At 48.3% G+C, this 22,926-nt stretch overlaps 1 protein-coding gene across 2 annotated transcripts in view; it reads right to left on the reverse strand.

Moving 5' to 3' along the window:
• Positions 1-22,716, reverse strand: part of LOC110524914 (mitochondrial import receptor subunit TOM70) — a 32,728-nt gene extending 10,012 nt beyond the window's left edge. The window contains exons 1-6 of one of the 2 annotated variants that reach the window (XM_090236541.1): positions 22,324-22,716; positions 12,590-12,763; positions 11,437-11,563; positions 9,464-9,573; positions 2,349-2,497; positions 1,728-1,935 (exon numbers count right to left, since the gene is read on the reverse strand). In XM_090236541.1, coding sequence (XP_090092667.1) covers positions 1,728-1,935; positions 2,349-2,497; positions 9,464-9,573; positions 11,437-11,563; positions 12,590-12,763; positions 22,324-22,569 — 1,014 coding nt within the window. In that variant the 5' untranslated portion in view covers positions 22,570-22,716. Of the gene's footprint in view, positions 1-1,727; positions 1,936-2,348; positions 2,498-9,463; positions 9,574-11,436; positions 11,564-12,589; positions 13,452-22,323 lie in introns of both variants that reach the window. The other variant, XM_090236542.1, reaches the window with a different exon arrangement.
• Positions 22,717-22,926: the final 210 nt, after the last annotated feature.

The following is a 22,926-nucleotide window of genomic DNA, read 5'->3' on the forward strand; positions in this document are numbered from 1 at the left end:
CAGTCATGTGACATCCATAGATTAGGACCTAATGAATGTATTCCCAGTCATGTGACATCCATAGATTAGGACCTAATGAATGTATTCCCAGTCATGTGACATCCATAGATTAGGACCTAATGAATGTATTCCCAGTCATGTGACATCCATAGATTAGGACCTAATGAATGTATTCCCAGTCATGTGACATCCATAGATTAGGACCTAATGAATGTATTCCCAGTCATGTGACATCCATAGATTAGGACCTAATGAATGTATTCCCAGTCATGTGACATCCATAGATTAGGACCTAATGAATGTATTCCCAGTCATGTGACATCCATAGATTAGGGCCTAATGAATGTATTCCCAGTCATGCGACATCCATAGATTAGGACCTAATGAATGTATTCCCAGTCATGTGACATCCATAGATTAGGACCTAATGAATGTATTCCTAGTCATGTGGCATCCATAGATTAGGACCTAATGAATGTATTCCCAGTCATGTGACATCCATAGATTAGGACCTAATGAATGTATTCCCAGTCATGTGACATCCATAGATTAGGACCTAATGAATGTATTCCCAGTCATGCGAAATCCATAGATTAGGACCTAATGAATGTATTCCCAGTCATGCGACATCCATAGATTAGGACCTAATGCATGTATTCCCAGTCATGTGACATCCATAGATTAGGACCTAATGAATGTATTCCCAGTCATGTGACATCCATAGATTAGGACCTAATGAATGTATTCCCAGTCATGTGACATCCATAGATTAGGACCTAATGAATGTATTCCCAGTCATGTGACATCCATAGATTAGGGCCTAATGAATGTATTCCCAGTCATGCGACATCCATAGATTAGGACCTAATGAATGTATTCCCAGTCATGTGACATCCATAGATTAGGGCCTAATGAATGTATTCCCAGTCATGCGACATCCATAGATTAGGACCCAATGAATGTATTCCCAGTCATGTGACATCCATAGATTAGGACCTAATGAATGTATTCCTAGTCATGTGACATCCATAGATTAGGACCTAATGAATGTATTCCCAGTCATGTGACATCCATAGATTAGGACCTAATGAATGTATTCCCAGTCATGTGACATCCATAGATTAGGACCTAATGAATGTATTCCCAGTCATGTGACATCCATAGATTAGGACCTAATGAATGTATTCCCAGTCATGTGACATCCATAGATTAGGGCCTAATGAATGTATTCCCAGTCATGTGACATCCATAGATTAGGACCTAATGAATGTATTCCCAGTCATGTGACATCCATAGATTAGGACCTAATGAATGTATTCCTAGTCATGTGACATCCATAGATTAGGACCTAATGAATGTATTCCCAGTCATGTGACATCCATAGATTAGGGCCTAATGAATGTATTCCCAGTCATGTGACATCCATAGATTAGGACCTAATGAATGTATTCCTAGTCATGTGACATCCATAGATTAGGACCTAATGAATGTATTCCCAGTCATGTGACATCCATAGATTAGGACCTAATGAATGTATTCCCAGTCATGTGACATCCATAGATTAGGACCTAATGAATGTATTCCCAGTCATGTGACATCCATAGATTAGGACCTAATGAATGTATTCCTAGTCATGCGACATCCATAGATTAGGACCTAATGAATGCATTTCATTTGACTGATTTCCTTCTATGAACTGTGAGTCAGTAAAACCTGAAAAACCCTACCTTGATGTTGGCGTCCTCCATGTTGATGACCCGGTCCAGGTCGGGCTGGGCGCCGGTGGCGTTGCCAATCAGGAGGTAGAAGGTTGCCCGTAGCAACAATGCCTCAGCAGTGTACCGGCCCCCTGACTCCACCTCCTTAGTGCACTCACTGATGATCTTATCATAGTTCTCCTCCTCCATATACTGCTTGGCCTTCAGATAACCAGAACTATGGACAGGACAGAGGTCAGAGGTTAAGGACAGGGTTAATGTACTGCTTGGCCTTCAGGTAACCAGAACTATGGACAGGTTAGAGGTTAAGGACAGGGTTAATGTACTGCTTGGCCTTCAGATAACCAGAACTATGGACAGGACAGAGGTCAGAGGTTAAGGACAGGGTTAACGTACTGCTTGGCCTTCAGATAACCAGAACTATGGACAGGACAGAGGTTAGAGGTTAAGGACAGGGTTGACATATTAGGATCTTTCAAAATGTATCTTTCCTCAATTCCTATCAATCCTCGGTCCTCACCTTCTCAAAACCCATTGGACAAGAAGGCCTGAGGGGAGGGACTAGTAGTTAGGCAGCCTTTTCATCCAGAGCCAACATACGGAAAGTGACATCACACAGTGACTTCTGACCTTTCTGTGACCTCTGCGGCCTCGCCCTCGTTGTCCTTGTCCTCGTCCTTCTTCTCGCCCTTCTGGAGCGGCTGGCTGATTATGTCATCGGTGAAGGAGCTGAAGTAGGACTTGATGAACTGAGGAGAAGGCATCAGGGGGTCACGGTTCTGTAGAGAGAGATGGAAATAGAGGGAGAGACTTGTACTGCTTTCAAAGTATTTACGGTATTTTGCTTAAAAAATATATATATATATAGAGGCCATTGTTTATATGACCCCCTTACGAACAGGCCCACCTTTTTGCCATGCGGTGCGCATGCCGGGGATGAGTGGTAGTAGTGGTGTGTGGATGTGGTTGGCTGTCTTATTTTAATAAATCCATTGAGAAAATACACCATCAAAAATGAATCCATTATTAATTCATTTAGGCAAGAATGATATTTTTTTTAGATGTATTTTCAAAAGACCAGAACAGAATATTTTTAGTTGAATTGGGCCGATGTTACGGGTCTGTGCAGCCATCGCTACGCCATCCAAATGAAATCAATAGTTAGTTACCTTGTTCATGAAACAGACACGACACACCAACACGATCACAGTCAACATACACATATTGTATAGTAAGAATATAATGGAACATAACAGAATAAAATGCTTCAAATATTCTTTCCACACAACTTGTGGATGTATGGAGCCGCTGTCATATAAAACAAGTGATATTTAGAAACAGAGCCCAAGCCCATGCTTCGTTATCCGCGTTTTACCTCTTTCCTAACCCCACTCTGCTTCGTTATCCGCGTTTCACCTCTTTCCTAACCCCACTCTGCTTCGTTATCCGCGTTTTACCTCTTTCCTAACCCCACTCTGCTTCGTTATCCGCGTTTCACCTCTTTCCTAACCCCACTCTGCTTCGTTATCCGCGTTTCACCTCTTTCCTAACCCCACTCTGCTTCGTTATCCGCGTTTTACCTCTTTCCTAACCCCACTCTGCTTCGTTATCCGCGTTTTACCTCTTTCCTAACCCCACTCTGCTTCGTTATCCGCGTTTCACCTCTTTCCTACCTCCACTCTGCTTCGTTATCCGCGTTTCACCTCTTTCCTAACCCCACTCTGCTTCGTTATCCGCGTTTCACCTCTTTCCTACCTCCACTCTGCTTCGTTATCCGCGTTTTACCTCTTTCCTAACCCCACTCTGCTTCGTTATCCGCGTTTCACCTCTTTCCTAACCCCACTCTGCTTCGTTATCCGCGTTCCACCTCTTTCCTAACCCCACTCTGCTTCGTTATCCGCGTTTCACCTCTTTCCTACCTCCACTCTGCTTCGTTATCCGCGTTCCACCTCTTTCCTACCTCCACTCTGCTTCGTTATCCGCGTTCCACCTCTTTCCTAACCCCACTCTGCTTCGTTATCCGCGTTTCACCTCTTTCCTAACCCCACTCTGCTTCGTTATCCGCGTTTTACCTCTTTCCTAACCCCACTCTGCTTCGTTATCCGCGTTTCACCTCTTTCCTACCTCCACTCTGCTTCGTTATCCGCGTTCCACCTCTTTCCTACCTCCACTCTGCTTCGTTATCCGCGTTTCACCTCTTTCCTAACCCCACTCTGCTTCGTTATCCACGTTCCACCTCTTTCCTACCCCCACTCTGCTTCGTTATCCGCGTTTCACCTCTTTCCTAACCCCACTCTGCTTCGTTATCCGCGTTTTACCTCTTTCCTAACCCCACTCTGCTTCGTTATCCGCGTTTCACCTCTTTCCTAACCCCACTCTGCTTCGTTATCCGCGTTTTACCTCTTTCCTAACCCCACTCTGCTTCGTTATCCGCGTTTCACCTCTTTCCTACCTCCACTCTGCTTCGTTATCCGCGTTTTACCTCTTTCCTAACCCCACTCTGCTTCGTTATCCGCGTTTCACCTCTTTCCTACCTCCACTCTGCTTCGTTATCCACGTTCCACCTCTTTCCTACCTCCACTCTGCTTCGTTATCCACGTTCCACCTCTTTCCTACCCCCACTCTGCTTCGTTATCCGCGTTTCACCTCTTTCCTACCCCCACTCTGCTTCGTTATCCGCGTTTCACCTCTTTCCTAACCCCACTCTGCTTCGTTATCCGCGTTTTACCTCTTTCCTAACCCCACTCTGCTTCGTTATCCGCGTTTCACCTCTTTCCTAACCCCACTCTGCTTCGTTATCCGCGTTTCACCTCTTTCCTAACCCCACTCTGCTTCGTTATCCGCGTTTTACCTCTTTCCTAACCCCACTCTGCTTCGTTATCCGCGTTTCACCTCTTTCCTACCTCCACTCTGCTTCGTTATCCGCGTTTTACCTCTTTCCTAACCCCACTCTGCTTCGTTATCCGCGTTTCACCTCTTTCCTACCTCCACTCTGCTTCGTTATCCGCGTTCCACCTCTTTCCTACCTCCACTCTGCTTCGTTATCCGCGTTTCACCTCTTTCCTAACCCCACTCTGCTTCGTTATCCACGTTCCACCTCTTTCCTAACCCCACTCTGCGGTGTTATCCACGTTCCACCTCTTTCCTACCCCCACTCTGCTTCGTTATCCACGTTCCACCTCTTTCCTACCCCCACTCTGCTTCGTTATCCACGTTCCACCTCTTTCCTACCCCCACTCTGCTTCGTTATCCACGTTCCACCTCTTTCCTACCCCCACTCTGCTTCGTTATCCACGTTCCACCTCTTTCCTACCCCCACTCTGCTTCGTTATCCACGTTCCACCTCTTTCCTACCCCCACTCTGCGGTGTTATCCACGTTCCACCTGTTTCCTACCCCCACTCTGCTTCGTTATCCACGTTCCACCTCTTTCCTACCCCAACTCTGCAGTGTTATCCACGTTCCACCTCTTTCCTACCCCCACTCTGTGGTGTTATCCACGTTCCACCTGTTTCCTACCCCCACTCTGTGGTGTTATCCACGTTCCACCTCTTTCCTACCCCAACTCTGCAGTGTTATCCACGTTCCACCTCTTTCCTACCCCCACTCTGCGGTGTTATCCACGTTCCACCTCTTTCCTACCCCCACTCTGTGGTGTTATCCACGTTCCACCTGTTTCCTACCCCAACTCTGCGGTGTTATCCACGTTCCACCTCTTTCCTACCCCCACTCTGCGGTGTTATCCACGTTCCACCTCTTTCCTACCCCCACTCTGCAGTGTTATCCACGTTCCACCTCTTTCCTACCCCCACTCTGCGATGTTATCCACGTTCCACCTCTTTCCTACCCCCACTCTGCTTCGTTATCCACGTTCCACCTCTTTCCTACCCCCACTCTGCAGTGTTATCCACGTTCCACCTCTTTCCTACCCCCACTCTGCTTCGTTATCCGCGTTTCACCTCTTTCCTAACCCCACTCTGCTTCGTTATCCGCGTTTTACCTCTTTCCTAACCCCACTCTGCTTCGTTATCCGCGTTTCACCTCTTTCCTAACCCCACTCTGCGATGTTATCCGCGTTTCACCTCTTTCCTACCTCCACTCTGCTTCGTTATCCGCGTTTTACCTCTTTCCTAACCCCACTCTGCTTCGTTATCCGCGTTTCACCTCTTTCCTAACCCCACTCTGCTTCGTTATCCACGTTCCACCTCTTTCCTACCCCCACTCTGCTTCGTTATCCACGTTCCACCTCTTTCCTACCCCCACTCTGCTTCGTTATCCACGTTCCACCTCTTTCCTACCCCCACTCTGCTTCGTTATCCACGTTCCACCTCTTTCCTACCCCCACTCTGCTTCGTTATCCACGTTCCACCTCTTTCCTACCCCCACTCTGCGGTGTTATCCACGTTCCACCTGTTTCCTACCCCCACTCTGCTTCGTTATCCACGTTCCACCTCTTTCCTACCCCAACTCTGCAGTGTTATCCACGTTCCACCTCTTTCCTACCCCCACTCTGTGGTGTTATCCACGTTCCACCTGTTTCCTACCCCCACTCTGTGGTGTTATCCACGTTCCACCTCTTTCCTACCCCAACTCTGCAGTGTTATCCACGTTCCACCTCTTTCCTACCCCCACTCTGCGGTGTTATCCACGTTCCACCTCTTTCCTACCCCCACTCTGTGGTGTTATCCACGTTCCACCTGTTTCCTACCCCAACTCTGCGGTGTTATCCACGTTCCACCTCTTTCCTACCCCCACTCTGCGGTGTTATCCACGTTCCACCTCTTTCCTACCCCCACTCTGCAGTGTTATCCACGTTCCACCTCTTTCCTACCCCCACTCTGCGATGTTATCCACGTTCCACCTCTTTCCTACCCCCACTCTGCTTCGTTATCCACGTTCCACCTCTTTCCTACCCCCACTCTGCAGTGTTATCCACGTTCCACCTCTTTCCTACCCCCACTCTGCGATGTTAGGGAACAGGCGTAGTGTCTTACCTTCATCATGATACAAATAGAAAATATGAATCCTATTTTCAAAAGCATGTCTCGTTCATATTTCACAACCTCCGTGGGCTTTTGGAGTTGCCTTTACAGGATCTAGCAGAATAATAGCCCTACACTTGATTTGGGCAACATTCTATCATCCTAAATGTTTCTGATCAGTACTAGATTAGCTATTCCACCTACACTTATTTGCCCAGCAAGAAACCAATTAACCAAATGGCCTATACAGACAGAGATTCAGTGAAGCAAAATCCAAAAAAGTCAGAGGCTTGTTGTAGGGAGTAGGACTAGGCTACTAAGTGACCGGTAGGGAGTAGGCCTGGGCTACTAAGTGACCGGTAGGGAGTAGGTCTAGGCTACTAAGTGACCGGTAGGGAGTAGGTCTGGGCTACTAAGTGACCGGTAGGGAGTAGGTCTGGGCTACTAAGTGACCGGTAGGGAGTAGGTCTGGGCTACTAAGTGACCGGTAGGGAGTAGGTCTGGGCTACTAAGTGACCGGTAGGGAGTAGGTCTGGGCTACTAAGTGACCGGTAGGGAGTAGGTCTGGGCTACTAAGTGACCGGTAGGGAGTAGGCTACTGCGAGTGAAGAGCAACATCATCCACTTGATAAACTACACAACAAGCTGGTAGAATGTTCTGATCAGGGCCAATGAATGAGCCAACTAGACAAGTTGATCCAGAGCATCCCAAACATGCTCAATGGGTGACATGTCTGGTGAGTATGCAGACCATGGAAGAACTGGGACACCATACACACTACGCTGCCCGCTCAGTACAGTATACCTACTCAGTACAGTTGAACCTGTGATTCATCCGTGAACAGCACACTTCTCCAGCGTGCCAGTGGCCACTGAAGTCAGTTATGACGCCAAGCTGCAGTCAGATCAAGACTAGTGAGGATGACAAGCACGAGGATGAGCTTCCCTGAGCCTGACTGTGTTTGGTATGGTGCATTATCACTGCCACTAAGCCTGGCAGTGATAATGCACCAAACCAAACACTAAGCCTGACAGTGATAATGCACCATACCAAACACTAAGACTGGCAGTGATAATGCACCATACCAAACACTAAGCCTGACAGTGATAATGCACCATACCAAACACTAAGACTGGCAGTGATAATGCACCATACCAAACACTAAGACTGGCAGTGATAATGCACCATACCAAAGACAAAGCCTGACAGTGACAATGCACCAAAATTCTATTAAACTCCGCAAAAAAAAGAAACGTCCCTTTTCCAGGACCCTTTCAGGACCCCTAATTTGTAAAAATCCAAAACACTTCACAGACCTTCATTGTAAAGGGGTTAAACACTGTTTCCCATGCTTGTTCAATGAACCATAAACAATTCATGAACATGCACCTGTGGAACGGTCGTTAAGACACTAACAGCTTACAGACGGTAGGAAATTAAGGTCACAGTTATGAAAACTTAGGACACTAAAGAGGCCTTTCTACTGACTCTGAAAAACACCAAAAGAAAGATGCCCAGGGTCCCTGCTCATCTGCGTGAACGTGCCTTAGGCATGCTGAAAGGAGGCATGAGGACTGCAGATGTGGCCAATGTCCGTACTGTGAGACGCCAAAGACAGCGCTACAGGGAGACAGGACGGACAGCTGATCGTCCTCGCAGTGGCAGACCACGTGTAACAACACCTGCACAGGATCGGTACATCCGAACATCACACCAGCGGGACAGGTACAGTACAGCAACAACTGCCCGAGTTACACCAGGAACGCACAATCCCTCCATCAGTGCTCAGACTCCGCAATAGGCTGAGAGGCTGGACTGAGGGCTTGTAGGCCTGTTGTAAGGCAGGTTCTCACCAGACATCACCGGCAACAACCTCGCCTATGGGCACAAACCCACCGTCGCTGGACCAGACATGACTGGCAAAAAGTGCTCTTCACTGACGAGCAGCGGTTGTCTCACCAGGGGTGATGGTCGGATTTGTGTTTATCGTTGAAGGAATGAGCGTTACACTGAGGCCTGTACTCTGGAGCGAGATCGATTTGGAGGTGGAGGGTCCGTCATGGTCTGGGGCGGTATGTCACAGCATCATCAGACTGAGCTTGTTGTCATTGCAGGCAATCTCAACGCTGTGCGTTACAGGGAAGACATCCTCCTCCCTCATGTGCTACCCTTCCTGCAGGCTCATCCTGACATGACCCTCCAGCATGACAATGCCACCAGCCATACTGCTCGTTCTGTGCGTCATTTCCTGCAAGACAGGAATGTCAGTGTTCTGCCATGGCTAGCGTTGAGCCCGGATCTCAATCCCATTGAGCACGTCTAGGACCTGTTGGATCGGAGGTTGAGGGCTACGGTCATTCCCCGCTGGAACTTGCAGGTACCTTGGTGGAAGAGTGGGGTAACATCTCACAGAAAGAACTGGCAAATATGGTGCAGGAGGAGATGCATTGCAGTATTTAATGCAGCTGGTGGCCACACCAGATACTGACTGTTACTTTTGATTTTGACACACCCCCCCCCCCCTTTGTTCAGGGACACATTATTCCATTTCTGTTAGTCACATGTCTGTGGAACTTGTTCAGTTCATGTCTCAGTTGTTGAATCTTGTTATGTTCATACAAATATTTACACATGTTAAGTTTGCTGAAAATAAACGCAGTTGACAGTGAGAGGACATCTCTTTTTTTTTTGCTGAGTTTAGTTGTAATCAAACAGCATCTAAGTTCAGTAAGGAGCAACAGGAGAGCTGGGACATCCTCTCACCTTGTATTTGTCTTTGGCCTTCTCCTTCCCCAGCAGTTTGAGGACTTTGTCTGCTAGCAGCATACTCTGCTGGTTCTGGAAGGCCTCCAGGATACACACCGCCGTCACATCTACAGGAACAGGAAGGGGGGGGGGGGGGGATATATGGGGGTTCCCTTGTTATCTACAGGAACAGGAGGGGGGGGGGGATATATGGGGGTTCCCTTGTTATCTACAGGAACAGGAGGGGGGGGGGGGGTATATGGGGGTTCCCTTGTTATCTACAGGAACAGGAGGGGGGGGGGGGGTATATGGGGGTTCCCTTGTTATCTACAGGAACAGGAGGGGGGGGGGGGTATATGGGGGTTCCCTTGTTATCTACAGGAACAGGAGGGGGGGGATATATGGGGGTTCCCTTGTTATCTACAGGAACAGGAGGGGGAATATATGGGGGTTCCCTTGTTATCTACAGGAACAGGAGGGGGGGGATATATGGGGGTTCCCTTGTTATCTACAGGAACAGGAGGAGGGGGGATATATGGGGGTTCCCTTGTTATCTACAGGAACAGGAGGAGGGGAATATATGGGGGTTCCCTTGTTATCTACAGGAACAGGAGGGGGGGGGGGGATATATGGGGGTTCCCTTGTTATCTACAGGAACAGGAGGGGGAATATATGGGGGTTCCCTTGTTATCTACAGGAACAGGAGGGGGGGGGATATATGGGGGTTCCCTTGTTATCTACAGGAACAGGAGGAGGGGGATATATGGGGGTTCCCTTGTTATCTACAGGAACAGGAGGGGGGGGGGGTATATGGGGGTTCCCTTGTCATCTACAGGAACAGGAGGGGGGGGGTATATGGGGGTTCCCTTGTCATCTACAGGAACAGGAGGGGGAATATATGGGGGTTCCCTTGTTATCTACAGGAACAGGAGGGGGGGGGATATATGGGGGTTCCCTTGTTATCTACAGGAACAGGAGGGGGAATATATGGGGGTTCCCTTGTTATCTACAGGAACAGGAGGGGGGGGGGGGGGTATATGGGGGTTCCCTTGTTATCTACAGGAACAGGAGGAGGGGGATATATGGGGGTTCCCTTGTCATCTACAGGAACAGGAGGGGGGGGGGATATATGGGGGTTCCCTTGTTATCTAAAGGAACAGGAGGGGGAATATATGGGGGTTCCCTTGTTATCTACAGGAACAGGAGGGGGAATATATGGGGGTTCCCTTGTTATCTACAGGAACAGGAGGGGGGGGGGGGGAATATATGGGGGTTCCCTTGTTATCTACAGGAACAGGAGGGGGGGGATATATGGGGGTTCCCTTGTTATCTACAGGAACAGGAGGGGGAATATATGGGGGTTCCCTTGTTATCTACAGGAACAGGAGGGGGGGGGGGATATATGGGGGTTCCCTTGTTATCTACAGGAACAGGAGGGGGGGGGATATATGGGGGTTCCCTTGTTATCTACAGGAACAGGAGGGGGAATATATGGGGGTTCCCTTGTCATCTACAGGAACAGGAGGGGGAATATATGGGGGTTCCCTTGTCATCTACAGGAACTGGGGGGGGGGGGGATATAGGATATACCTATCCTCCAGGCCTTCCTCCTTGTTGTCCAGTGTGTGTGTGAGAGTCTACCTTCCATGTAGTTCTTGTTGTCCAGTGTGTGTGTGTGTCTACCATGTAGTTCTTGTTGTCCAGTGTGTGTGTGTCTACCATGTAGTTATTGTTGTCCAGTGTGTCTACCATGTAGTTCTTGTTGTCCAGTGTGTCTACCATGAGGTTCTTGTTGTCCAGTGTGTGTGTGTCTACCATGTAGTTCTTGTTGTCCAGTGTGTGTGTGTCTACCATGTAGTTATTGTTGTCCAGTGTGTGTGTGTCTACCATGTAGTTATTGTTGTCCAGTGTGTGTGTGTCTACCATGTAGTTCTTGTTATCCAGTGTGTGTGTGTGTGTGTGTGTGTGTGTGTGTGTGTGTGTGTGTCTACCTTCCAGGCACTCCTTCTTGTTGTCCAGTCTCTCCAGGGCCTTGGCCCTCCTGAACAGGGCCTTGATGTAGCGTGGGTTCATCTCTACAGCCTGGGTACAGTCCTGCACCACCTCTGTCCACATCATCTACAAACAGACAGTTTATGTCAACAACACAGCACCACATAAAACCCAAACCCTGGGTACAGCACCACATGAAACCCAAACCCTGGATACAGCACCACATAAAACCCAAACCCTGGATACAGCACCACATAAAACCCAAACCCTGGGTACAGCACCACATGAAACCCAAACCCTGGATACAGCACCACATAAAACCCAAACCCTGGATACAGCACCACATAAAACCCAAACCCTGGGTACAGCACCACATAAAACCCAAACCCTGGATACAGCACCACATAAAACCCAAACCCTGGATACAGCACCACATAAAACCCAAACCCTGGGTACAGCACCACATGAAACCCAAACCCTGGATACAGCACCACATAAAACCCAAACCCTGGATACAGCACCACATAAAACCCAAACCCTGGATACAGCACCACATAAAACCCAAACCCTGGATACAGCACCACATGAAACCCAAACCCTGGGTACAGCACCACATGAAACCCAAACCCTGGATACAGCACCACATGAAACCCAAACCCTGGATACAGCACCACATAAAACCCAAACCCTGGGTACAGCACCACATAAAACCCAAACCCTGGATACAGCACCACATGAAACCCAAACCCTGGATACAGCACCACATAAAACCCAAACCCTGGGTACAGCACCACATGAAACCCAAACCCTGGGTACAGCACCACATAAAACCCAAACCCTGGATACAGCACCACATGAAACCCAAACCCTGGGTACCACCTCTGTCCACTTCACCTAGAGGTGACAACCAATGTTGTTAATGTTAACACGAGGACACTCTAGTTGTCCAGTGTAAACCAGTGATGTCTGATGACACCTTCAATCAGAAGATGGGCTCATTGTAATGGCTGGTATGGAATGAATGAAACAGCATTCCATTCCAGCTAGTATTATGAGCTGTCCTCCCCTCACCAGCCTCCACTGCTATAAACCCACATGAACACATACAGAGCAACATAATGAATGGTTTCCATGGTGATAGTTGTCACTAACCTGCTGTTCGTAGGCAGCAGCTCTGTTCTGGTAGAAGGTGGACAGGTCTGTCTGGTTGTCTCTAGGACACAGACCGATGGCCTCTGTGTAACACTGGATGGCCTGCTCATACTTCCCAGCTTTGAAGTACTTGTTACCCTTGTTCTTAGCACCCTGGGCCCGGTCCAGAGGACTCTACAGGATGGAAAAGAGGGAGAGTTAGTAGCACCCTAGGCCAGGTCCAGAGGACTCTACAGGATGGAAAAGAGGGAGAGTTAGTAGCACCCTGGGCCCGGTCCAGAGGACTCTGCAGGATGGAAGGGAGAGTTAGTAGCACCCTGGGCCCGGTCCAGAGGACTCTACAGGATGGAAGGGAGAGTTAGTAGCACCCTGGACCCAGTCCAGAGGACTCTGCAGGATGGAAGGGAGAGTTAGTAGCACCCTGGGCCCGGTCCAGAGGACTCTGCAGGATGGAAGGGAGAGTTAGTAGCACCCTGGGCCCGGTCCAGAGGACTCTACAGGATGGAAGGGAGAGTTAGTAGCACCCTGGGCCCGGTCCAGAGGACTCTACAGGATGGAAAAGAGGGAGAGTTAGTAGCACCCTGGGCCTAGTCCAGAGGACTCTGCAGGATGGAAGGGAGAGTTAGTAGCACCCTGGGCCCGGTCCAGAGGACTCTACAGGATGGAAGGGAGAGTTAGTGGCACCCTGGGCCCGGTCCAGAGGACTCTGCAGGATGGAAGGGAGAGTTAGTAGCACCCTGGGCCCGATCCAGAGGACTCTACAGGATGGAAGGGAGAGTTAGTGGCACCCTGGGCCCGGTCCAGAGGACTCTACAGGATGGAAGGGAGAGTTAGTGGCACCCAGGGCCCGGTCCAGAGGACTCTGCAGGATGGAAGGGAGGGAGACAGAGTTAGTGGCACTCTGGGTCAAGGGTGAACAAGGAGTAATTAAAAATAATAAACACAGCTCCAACTGGGTTGGAGGGGGGAAGAGAGGAATGCATGTGTGTGCCTAACGAAAACAAAGAGGGTCCTTAACCTATGTTTGAACCAACCCAGCTATACCTCTGGTGAGATAGGACAGGGAGTACCCCTCCAGGTTTCCTTTATCTTGGGGGGAATGGAACTGTCAGTTGGGTAGTGATCAACTGTGGTGAGAATTGTAGAGTATTAGCCGATGCCACATTTTAATGGTGATACATCAGTGCAAAAGTGGGGAGAACCGTCACAAAGGCTGTGTTTGATGGTTGATTTTGGAGAGCCTTTTGCAATTTCGGCAGTTTTTTCGCTAATGGCATAATTAGGGTTGGTATGTGGTCAGAGATCAATCCTTTTATGGGTGGAGGTTCACTAATTAGCGGAGGACCACCTTTGATAGCTTGCACATTATTAGAAACATTTAGAGGAACATTTTTCCTATTTTCTTTCAAAGTTTGGGTTTGGAATTCATTGGAATCTGCAAAGACACGTTTAATCTATTTATAGATGTTGACGAACTATCAGTACTGTACCAGTAATGTGGAAGTTGGAAGTGAATGAATTTGCAAAAGCAAATTTAATTCATTAATCAATGCCAATGATTAATCCTACCTGGGTAGGCTATCTGGGTATTAAACTTTAATTAACCTGAGAAGTTTCTTCATCTAGGTTAATATGAGAAGTTTAAAAGTGTCTCATTTGATTAGAAGAACATTCAGTTATGTTCAACAATTTAACTTATTAAAAATGGAATGAGACGATAATCCATACAATCTCCATTGATTGGATATCATAAGTGTAAAGAGTAGATCAAATGTTGGGAACATTCAACACTGTGGTGCACTTCTCCCTAAGGCCGAAGCCACATGGGATTCCTGCTGGGGCGGGGCTTCTGTCAGTACTGGATTACTGAATGGTTTTGCAAAAAAACAAATTTTACTGATTGATCAATTTAATGATAAATCAGACCTGTATAGGCTATTTGGGAATGAAACTTGAATTAACCTGAGAAGTTGCTTCATCTAGGTTAGTTTGGAAAAAGTTTACAATGTCTTATTTAGAAAACTCATCAATTTGGATATTATTTAAAATATCTATTTCAGAATGTAAATTGCCAGGTTTACACTTATTAGTTCAATTGGATAAGACATTGATATCCGTCTGGATATCATAAGTAATGACTTGAGCATGACCTGAATAATTCTTCATGAACGAATATAGTAGGCACCAGTCAGCGGTCAATAATTTCACACGCTGAAATCAAAAGGAACTACCCGGGGCGGAACTTCCGTTCCGCAAGGCGGAGGAGTTTTAACGTAGCACAAGAAACCCAAATGGCATTTTCCCTTGTTAGCTTTAGCATGCAAGCTAAAGCCTCCTTTGTGCCTGAAAATGCAGCACATAGGATTCCCTTGGCAAGGGAAAGGTTTTCCTTAGAACGTATTATGTTCAAACCCTTTTCAGCGTTTTTTTGACAATGTTTTAACCAGAACACGCGGCAACAACGAAATGTGCCTTGGTCTACTCATGAGAGAGACAGAGACATATATCGCTGGTCAAGCTTACATCTCCCGATCGGCTGGCTCTTTGTCCTCGCTCGAGAAATTAATAATTACCGAGCCTACCCGCGTCTGAAACGCGTTTGGCCAAACGCTCTATTTCTCAGATTTCTATAATTAGCTTTCTCGGGCCCTAATACAGAACTGTATTACCCACCGACTACGTCAGAGAACAACACGGAGGAGGGGAAGCCTCAGCACACACACACAATAATGCTCGTCTACCACTCCAAAAATGTGTACGATAAACGTGGTATATTATGTAATCTGCCATTCAATTTTATACAGGCTGAATCAAAATGAAAGCGTCATTCTATTTTAGATTCCTATCAGGGGGCTCCAATTATGTAGTGTCTTTGGCTATGCCGGATTAAGTGATATGACATGCTATTCTATAAAATAATTTATCCGTAATTAATATCACCTGATTGAGCTAATCATGTAAATGTAATTAACTAGAGAGTCGGGCACCACGAAATAATATTTATAGAGCTGTTATCTTCCGAATAAACTCAAAGACCTAGTAATATTTTACATCAATAGCAGTCAATATCAATCGTGATCTTAATTCAGTCTCATCTGAAAGTTGTAAATTCTTGGTTATCTGCACGAACCCTGGCTAACAATTTGAATCAGCAATACAAAATTGGGTTTAATTATTTATTTACTAAATACCTAACTAATCACACAGAATTACACATACATATAATTCAATCATAACTTGATTACAAATTACGTCATAAAGGAAAACGTCCCTAGCGGGCGGAACAGATATGACAGCTTGTTACACAAAGGAAAAGGGCTGGGTTTGAGTGAAAGAGCGGGAAGACTGAGGGACACAGGGAGAAGCTGTGCTATCGTAAATACAGTATCTGCTGCATTCTAAATTACCGCCCATTTGGAAAAGGAAAATGCAATAAATATTTACTCTGAGCTGCGCTTCGGTAGGTTGGTGGTAGATGGAAGGCCGTGTTGCCAAACTGAGTCCTTTGAAGAATGTCTCTGGTTGTCAATTGGATACGATGTAGTAACGTCATTGTGTGATAGACGGGATACTCTGTCTGTTCCTTCCTAACCCTTGTTGCATCTGCGGTTGCTAACTCAACTGCTAGGAGGTATCACTTCTGTAGTGAATAAGAGTTCAAAGTTCATACCATTCGCAACCAAAGCTCACGCTGATGTTGGCTTCATTCTGTAGTTATTATCTGAACCATTCTGACATCGGACCGTCGTCCTACATCCTCGGGAACAGGAAGTTATATTGTCGTCAAGGGCTTATATAGGAAGGGAGAGGAGGGGGTGTTTGAAAAGTTTTATAGCCCATGTTCCTTCACAGGTGCGGGCCACTAATTGAGCAGAGCCCTCTCTTATGAAAACCCAAATCTCACCTTTTAGAAGCTAAAATCACATTTCATCCCATCACAAATAATTTAATATTCAAACATTTAAATTGAACAACAATTCCATGTGAATCCGATAACTCTGATGTGTAGACTTTCCACTGTAGAGTTTGTCATCTTATCATTGATGAGAATGTCTCAGATGACAACCGAACTGACATCATATTCATTAAGTACCACCGCATATGTTCAATTATTCGGATTACCAGAATATAGTTCATTTCCCACCACCTTCTGATGTTCCCAGAATCTCTATGTTAACCAAGGGTTTTGCAAATGTAACCTCAGTTGGGTAGAGAAAGGACAGTTTATGACTGTCATAAACCTACCTCCCAGGCCAACATCATGACACATCCATCCAGCCAGACTGTCCCCCTACTCCATCCTAACCATCCAGCCTGACTGTCCCCCTACTCCATCCCTAACCATCCAGCCTGACTGTCCCCCTACTCCATCCTAACCATCCATCCAGCCAGACTGTCCCCCTACTCCATCCCTAACCATCCAGCCTGACTGTCCCCCTACTCCATCCCTAACCATCCAGCCTGACTGTCCCCCTACTCCATCCCTAACCATCCAGCCTGACTGTCCCCCTACTCCATCCCTAACCATCCAGCCTGACTGTCCCCCTACTCCATCCCTAACCATCCATCCTGGCTGTCCCCCATCCAAACCATCCATCCAGCCACACTGTCCCCCTACTCTGTCCCTAACCATCCATCCATCCTGACTGTCCCCCTACTCCATCCCTAACCATCCATCCATCCTGACTGTCCCCCTACTCCGTCCCTAACCATCCATCCATCCCGACTGTCCCCCTAACCATCCATCCTGACTGTCCCCCTACTCCATCCCTAACCATCCATCCATCCTGTCCCCCTACTCCATCCCTAACCATCCATCCATCCTGTCCCCCTACTCCATCCCTAACCATCCATCCATCCTGTCCCCCTACTCCATCCTAACCATCCATCCATCCTGTCCCCCTACTCCATCCTAACCATCCATCCTGACTGTCCCCCTACTCCATCCCTAACCATCCTGTCCCCCTACTCCATCCCTAACCATCCATCCATCCTGTCCCCCTACTCCATCCTAACCATCCATCCAAACTGTCCCCCTACTCCATCCCTAACCATCCAGCTTGACTGTCCCCCTACTCCATCCCTAACCATCCATCCAGCCTGACTGTCCCCCTACTCCATCCTAACCATCCAGCCTGACTGTCCCCCTACTCCATCCCTAACCATCCAGCCTGACTGTCCCCCTACTCCATCCCTAACCATCCATCCAGCCACACTGTCCCCCTACTCCGTCCCTAACCATCCATCCATCCTGACTGTCCCCCTACTCCATCCCTAACCATCCATCCTGTTCCCCTACTCCATCCTAACCATCCATCCATCCATCCTGACTGTCCCCCTACTCCATCCTAACCATCCATCCTGACTGTCCCCCTACTCCATCCCTAACCATCCATCCTGACTGTCCCCCTACTCCATCCCTAACCATCCATCCAGCCTGACTGTCCCCCTACTCCATCCCTAACCATCCATCCAGCCTGACTGTCCCCCTACTCCATCCTAACCATCCATCCTGACTGTCCCCCTACTCCATCCCTAACCATCCATCCAGCCTGACTGTCCCCCTACTCCATCCTAACCATCCATCCTGACTGTCCCCCTACTCCATCCCTAACCATCCAGCCACACTGTCCCCCTACTCCAGGGAGTGAGAAGGGATCCCACTCAGATGGTGTAACCGACCATGTCCAAGAAAGGGAGGGGTTAGACAGACAGGCTGAGTGGTTCTTGTTGGCTTGAAAATAAGCCTAAAGACACTAGGGAGGAGTGGGCTTCATGATGCTGACTTGTGTAAACGGAGACCCCTGCAAACCTGCAGCCCTGACATTGATTAAGTTTACATGCACACTAATAATTGAATATTAAACATTATGGCAGTAGTAATTTAAACACCTTATCTTAAAATCAACATAAGTTAATAATACAAGTAAACATACGCTGATTAAAACACCTGGTTTTCTGAGCAATGTTTTGAATGATTCGGACAAGTAAACACCTTAATGGGCGTTCCAGTGGTGTGTTTGATCTGCGCACGTGCCAGCACCAGCCGAGTGGGCCTCCCTCTTTAGGGCGAGGGGGCCTCCCTCTTTAGGGCGAGTGGGCCTCCCTCTTTAGGGCGAGGGGGCCTCCCTCTTTAGGGCGAGGGGGCCTCCCTCTTTAGGGCGAGGGGGCCTCCCTCTTTAGGGCGAGGGGGCCTCCCTCTTTAGGGCGAGGGGGCCTCCCTCTTTAGGGCGAGGGGGCCTCCCTCTTTAGGGCGAGTGGGCCTCCCTCTTTAGGGCGAGGGGGCCTCCCTCTTTAGGGCGAGGGGGCCTCCCTCTTTAGGGCGAGGGGGCCTCCCTCTTTAGGGCGAGTGGGCCTCCCTCTTTAGGGAGAGTGGGCCTCCCTCTTTAGGGCGAGTGGGCCTCCCTCTTTAGGGCGAGGGGGCCTCCCTCTTTAGGGCGAGGGGGCCTCCCTCTTTAGGGCGAGGGGGCCTCCCTCTTTAGGGCGAGGGGGCCTCCCTCTTTAGGGCGAGGGGGCCTCCCTCTTTAGGGCGAGGGGGCCTCCCTCTTTAGGGCGAGGGGGCCTCCCTCTTTAGGGCGAGGGGGCCTCCCTCTTTAGGGCGAGGGGGCCTCCCTCCTTAGGGCGAGGGGGCCTCCCTCTTTAGGGCGAGGGGGCCTCCCTCTTTAGGGCGAGGGGGCCTCCCTCTTTAGGGCGAGGGGGCCTCCCTCTTTAGGGCGAGTGGGCCTCCCTCTTTAGGGCGAGTGGGCCTCCCTCTTTAGGGCGAGGGGGCCTCCCTCTTTAGGGCGAGTGGGCCTCCCTCTTTAGGGCGAGTGAGGGGAGTATGCATTTTAGTAAACATACACATTTTATCAAATCAAATACGCTTCCCAAAAAGAACATGGTCGCTGTATTAGAACGTTTATTTTGATTGACGAAGTCCCAACAGGTAGCCTGATTTCAGTCCATGTAAACAGGATTATTAGGGAAATCGTTCTTGCATATCACGCAAATGTTTTATTCAAACTATTATATTAATCTGACAGTCCACAATAATGGTATGATTGTGTGCCTTACTCATTGGCAGCTCACCTGCATAGCTAGACGTTAGGCTCATCACAGACAGATCACTTCTGTGGGTGAATTCATTCAAATGAGGAGAGACTTTGAACTGTGGACTCATGTTGGGTGTAGCTAGCAGGTTACAAATGACCTCAGAATGGAGTGAGGCAGTGCAGTGGAAGGTTTCTATACAACACTGACTGTGGACTTGTCACATTGATTGGGTTGTGTGAATGTGTACAAGCAAGTAACACAACAAGATGTCAGAACTATGTAGCTACCTTTAAATGCAGATTCAGGATCAGACTTTTTGTTTGACTGGCAAGCCCTTCCCTGTCTGAACCAATTAAGATCTGTCCCCCCTTACCAACTATGGGAACAAGGGCAATCACAGAGACCAACCAATGAGCAACAATGAGCAGGAGTTCTGACCATCCGTAGTGTTTGGTGACTTGTTAGCTAACGAGTAAACGAAAGGAAAAGCAAGGTGACTCAATACAGTCAGAAAATATTCACACCCCTTTTTCCACATTTTGTTGTTACACAGCCTGAATTTATAAAAGGGATACAATTGAGATTGTTTTGGTCACTGGCCAAAACACACACAATACCCCATAATGTCAAAGTGGAATTGTGTTTATTGAAATTGTTACAAATTAATAAATAAATGAAAAAATGTATATGACTTGAGTCAATAAGTATTCAACCGCAAAATAAGTTGTTTAACATGATTTTGAATGACTACATCTGTAAGGTCCCTCAGTCCAGCACTGAATTTCAAAACAGATTCAACCAAAGACCAGGGATGTTTTCCAAAGCCTCGATGGGTAAAATGTTTAAAAAAGCACACCTTGAATATCCCTTTGATCATGGTGAAGTTATTAATTACACGTTGGATGGTGTATCAATACACCCAATCACTACAAAGATACAGGCGTCCTTCCTAACTCAGTTGCCGGAGAAGAAGGAAACTGCTCAGGGATTTCACCATGAGGCCAATGGTGACTTTAAAACAGTTACAGAGTTTAATGGTTGTGATAGGAGAGAACTGAGGATGGATCAACAACATTGTAGTTATTCCACAATACTAAACTAATTGACAGAGTGAAAAGAACGAAGCCTGTACAGAATACTAATACTCCAAAACCTTGTTTGCAACAAGGCACTAAAGTAATACTGTAGTGGTTAGAGAGTTGGACCGGGAGGCAGGTAGCCCAGTGGTTAGAGAGTTGGACCGGGAGGCAGGTAGCCCAGTGGTTAGAGAGTAGGACCGGGAGGCAGGTAGCCTACTGTTTAGAGAGTTGGATCGGGAGGCAGGTAGCCTACTGTTTAGAGAGTTGGACCGGGAGGCAGGTAGCCTACTGTTTAGAGAGTTGGACCGGGAGGCAAGTAGCCTACTGTTTAGAGAGTTGGACCGGGAGGCAGGTAGCCTAGCGGTTAGAGAGTAGGACCGGGAGGCAGGTAGCCCAGTGGTTAGAGAGTTGGACCGGGAGGCAGGTAGCCTAGTGGTTAGAGAGTAGGACCGGGAGGCAGGTAGCCCAGTGGTTAGAGAGTTGGACCGGGAGGCAGGTAGCCTAGTGGTTAGAGAGTTGGACTGGGAGGCAGGTAGCCTAGTGGTTAGAGAGTAGGACCGGGAGGCAGGTAGCCCAGTGGTTAGAGAGTTGGACCGGGAGGCAGGTAGCCTAGTGGTTAGAGAGTTGGACCGGGAGGCAGGTAGCCCAGTGGTTAGAGAGTAGGACCGGGAGGCAGGTAGCCTAGTGGTTAGAGAGTTGGACCGGGAGGCAGGTAGCCTAGTGGTTAGAGAGTTGGACCGGGAGGCAGGTAGCCCAGTGGTTAGAGAGTTGGACCGGGAGGCAGGTAGCCTAGTGGTTAGAGAGTAGTACCGGGAGGCAGGTAGCCTAGTGGTTAGAGAGTAGGACCGGGAGGCAGGTAGCCTAGTGGTTAGAGAGTTGGACCGGGAGGCAGGTAGCCTAGTGGTTAGAGAGTAGTACCGGGAGGCAGGTAGCCTAGTGGTTAGAGAGTTGGACCGGGAGGCAGGTAGCCCAGTGGTTAGAGAGTTGGACCGGGAGGCAGGTAGCCTAGTGGTTAGAGAGTTGGACCGGGAGGCAGGTAGCCTAGTGGTCAGAGAGTTGGACCGGGAGTCAGGTAGCCTAGTGGTCAGAGAGTTGGACTGGGAGGTTGCTAGATCAAATCCCCGAGCTGCCTCTGAACAGACAGTTAACCCACTGTTCCTAGGCCGTCATTGTACGAATTTGTTCTTAACTGACTTGCCTCCCGGTTAAGGTTAAATTTAAAAAGTCAAGGGGTATGAATCCTTCTTGATGGCTCTATAGAATTAGTAAAACATGTGCTTGGCTCTCAGTTCAACTAGCTAGTTAGCGACATGTTTTGCTCATACCATGCAAAATATGACTTAGTGTAACTACATTAGTTTCCTTCATTGCAATTGTTATTTAGGCGCCTAGTTAACGTTAGTTAGCGTGCTTTTTTTTACCATTCTAACTAGCTACCTAGCTAGTTAGCGGCCATCTGCTACATGTAGGTGGGATTCATTGACTGTCTGTCCTTGAATGTATTTCGGTACTGAACAAATTCTGCTCAAGGAACACGGATTTAGTGTTATAGCTAGTACCAGGCTGGGCAGGAAAACTGGAGTAAAGCAGAGTTATATCTAGGAGAGCCTGAGATTCTCATACCATGTCCTCCAGCTCGCGACTGGTTCGGTTAGCTGCGCCGTCTTGGCCCTGGACGGGGCTCGCGCTGCCTTCTGGAGTTGTCCGTTCCCCACTCCGTTTCCCCGGTGAGTCCTTCGTCTTGCTGCGGTTCCACAGGTAAACAGCTCCTACACCCAGCACTATGGGGGTTCCGATCAGGAGGGCCAGCTGCCAGCGAGGGAGACTGCTCCCGGACTGCGGCTCAACGGGCTTTGAAGCGGCCATCATCCACCATGCAAGGAGAGCACACAACACTGCTTACACTACCGACTCCGTTATCGGCGAGGTCATTGCAGAAACAGCGGAATCTTGGGATACTGGCGGGCGCCTTGCAACTGCAACCGGGGCGGGGTACTCTGTACTTCCGGACTACACAGGACAACAACAACAAAAACACCACTGCAAAATGACATGCAGTGCAAGGGCCCCATCTAGTGTACGTTGTATGTAATGGAGGCTGCAACAAATTCATATCAACAGACCCACCTTGACTATGAGAGATACAGTGTCTGTATTTGTTGTGCTTTACCACCTGTGCTTTACCACTGATAAAGATGGTCATTATTTAACACACATAAACTGTTA

Source organism: Oncorhynchus mykiss, chromosome 5 (genome assembly GCF_057628025.1).
Source record: "Oncorhynchus mykiss isolate SJ-2025 chromosome 5, ASM5762802v1, whole genome shotgun sequence".
Classification (NCBI taxonomy): domain Eukaryota; kingdom Metazoa; phylum Chordata; class Actinopteri; order Salmoniformes; family Salmonidae; genus Oncorhynchus; species Oncorhynchus mykiss.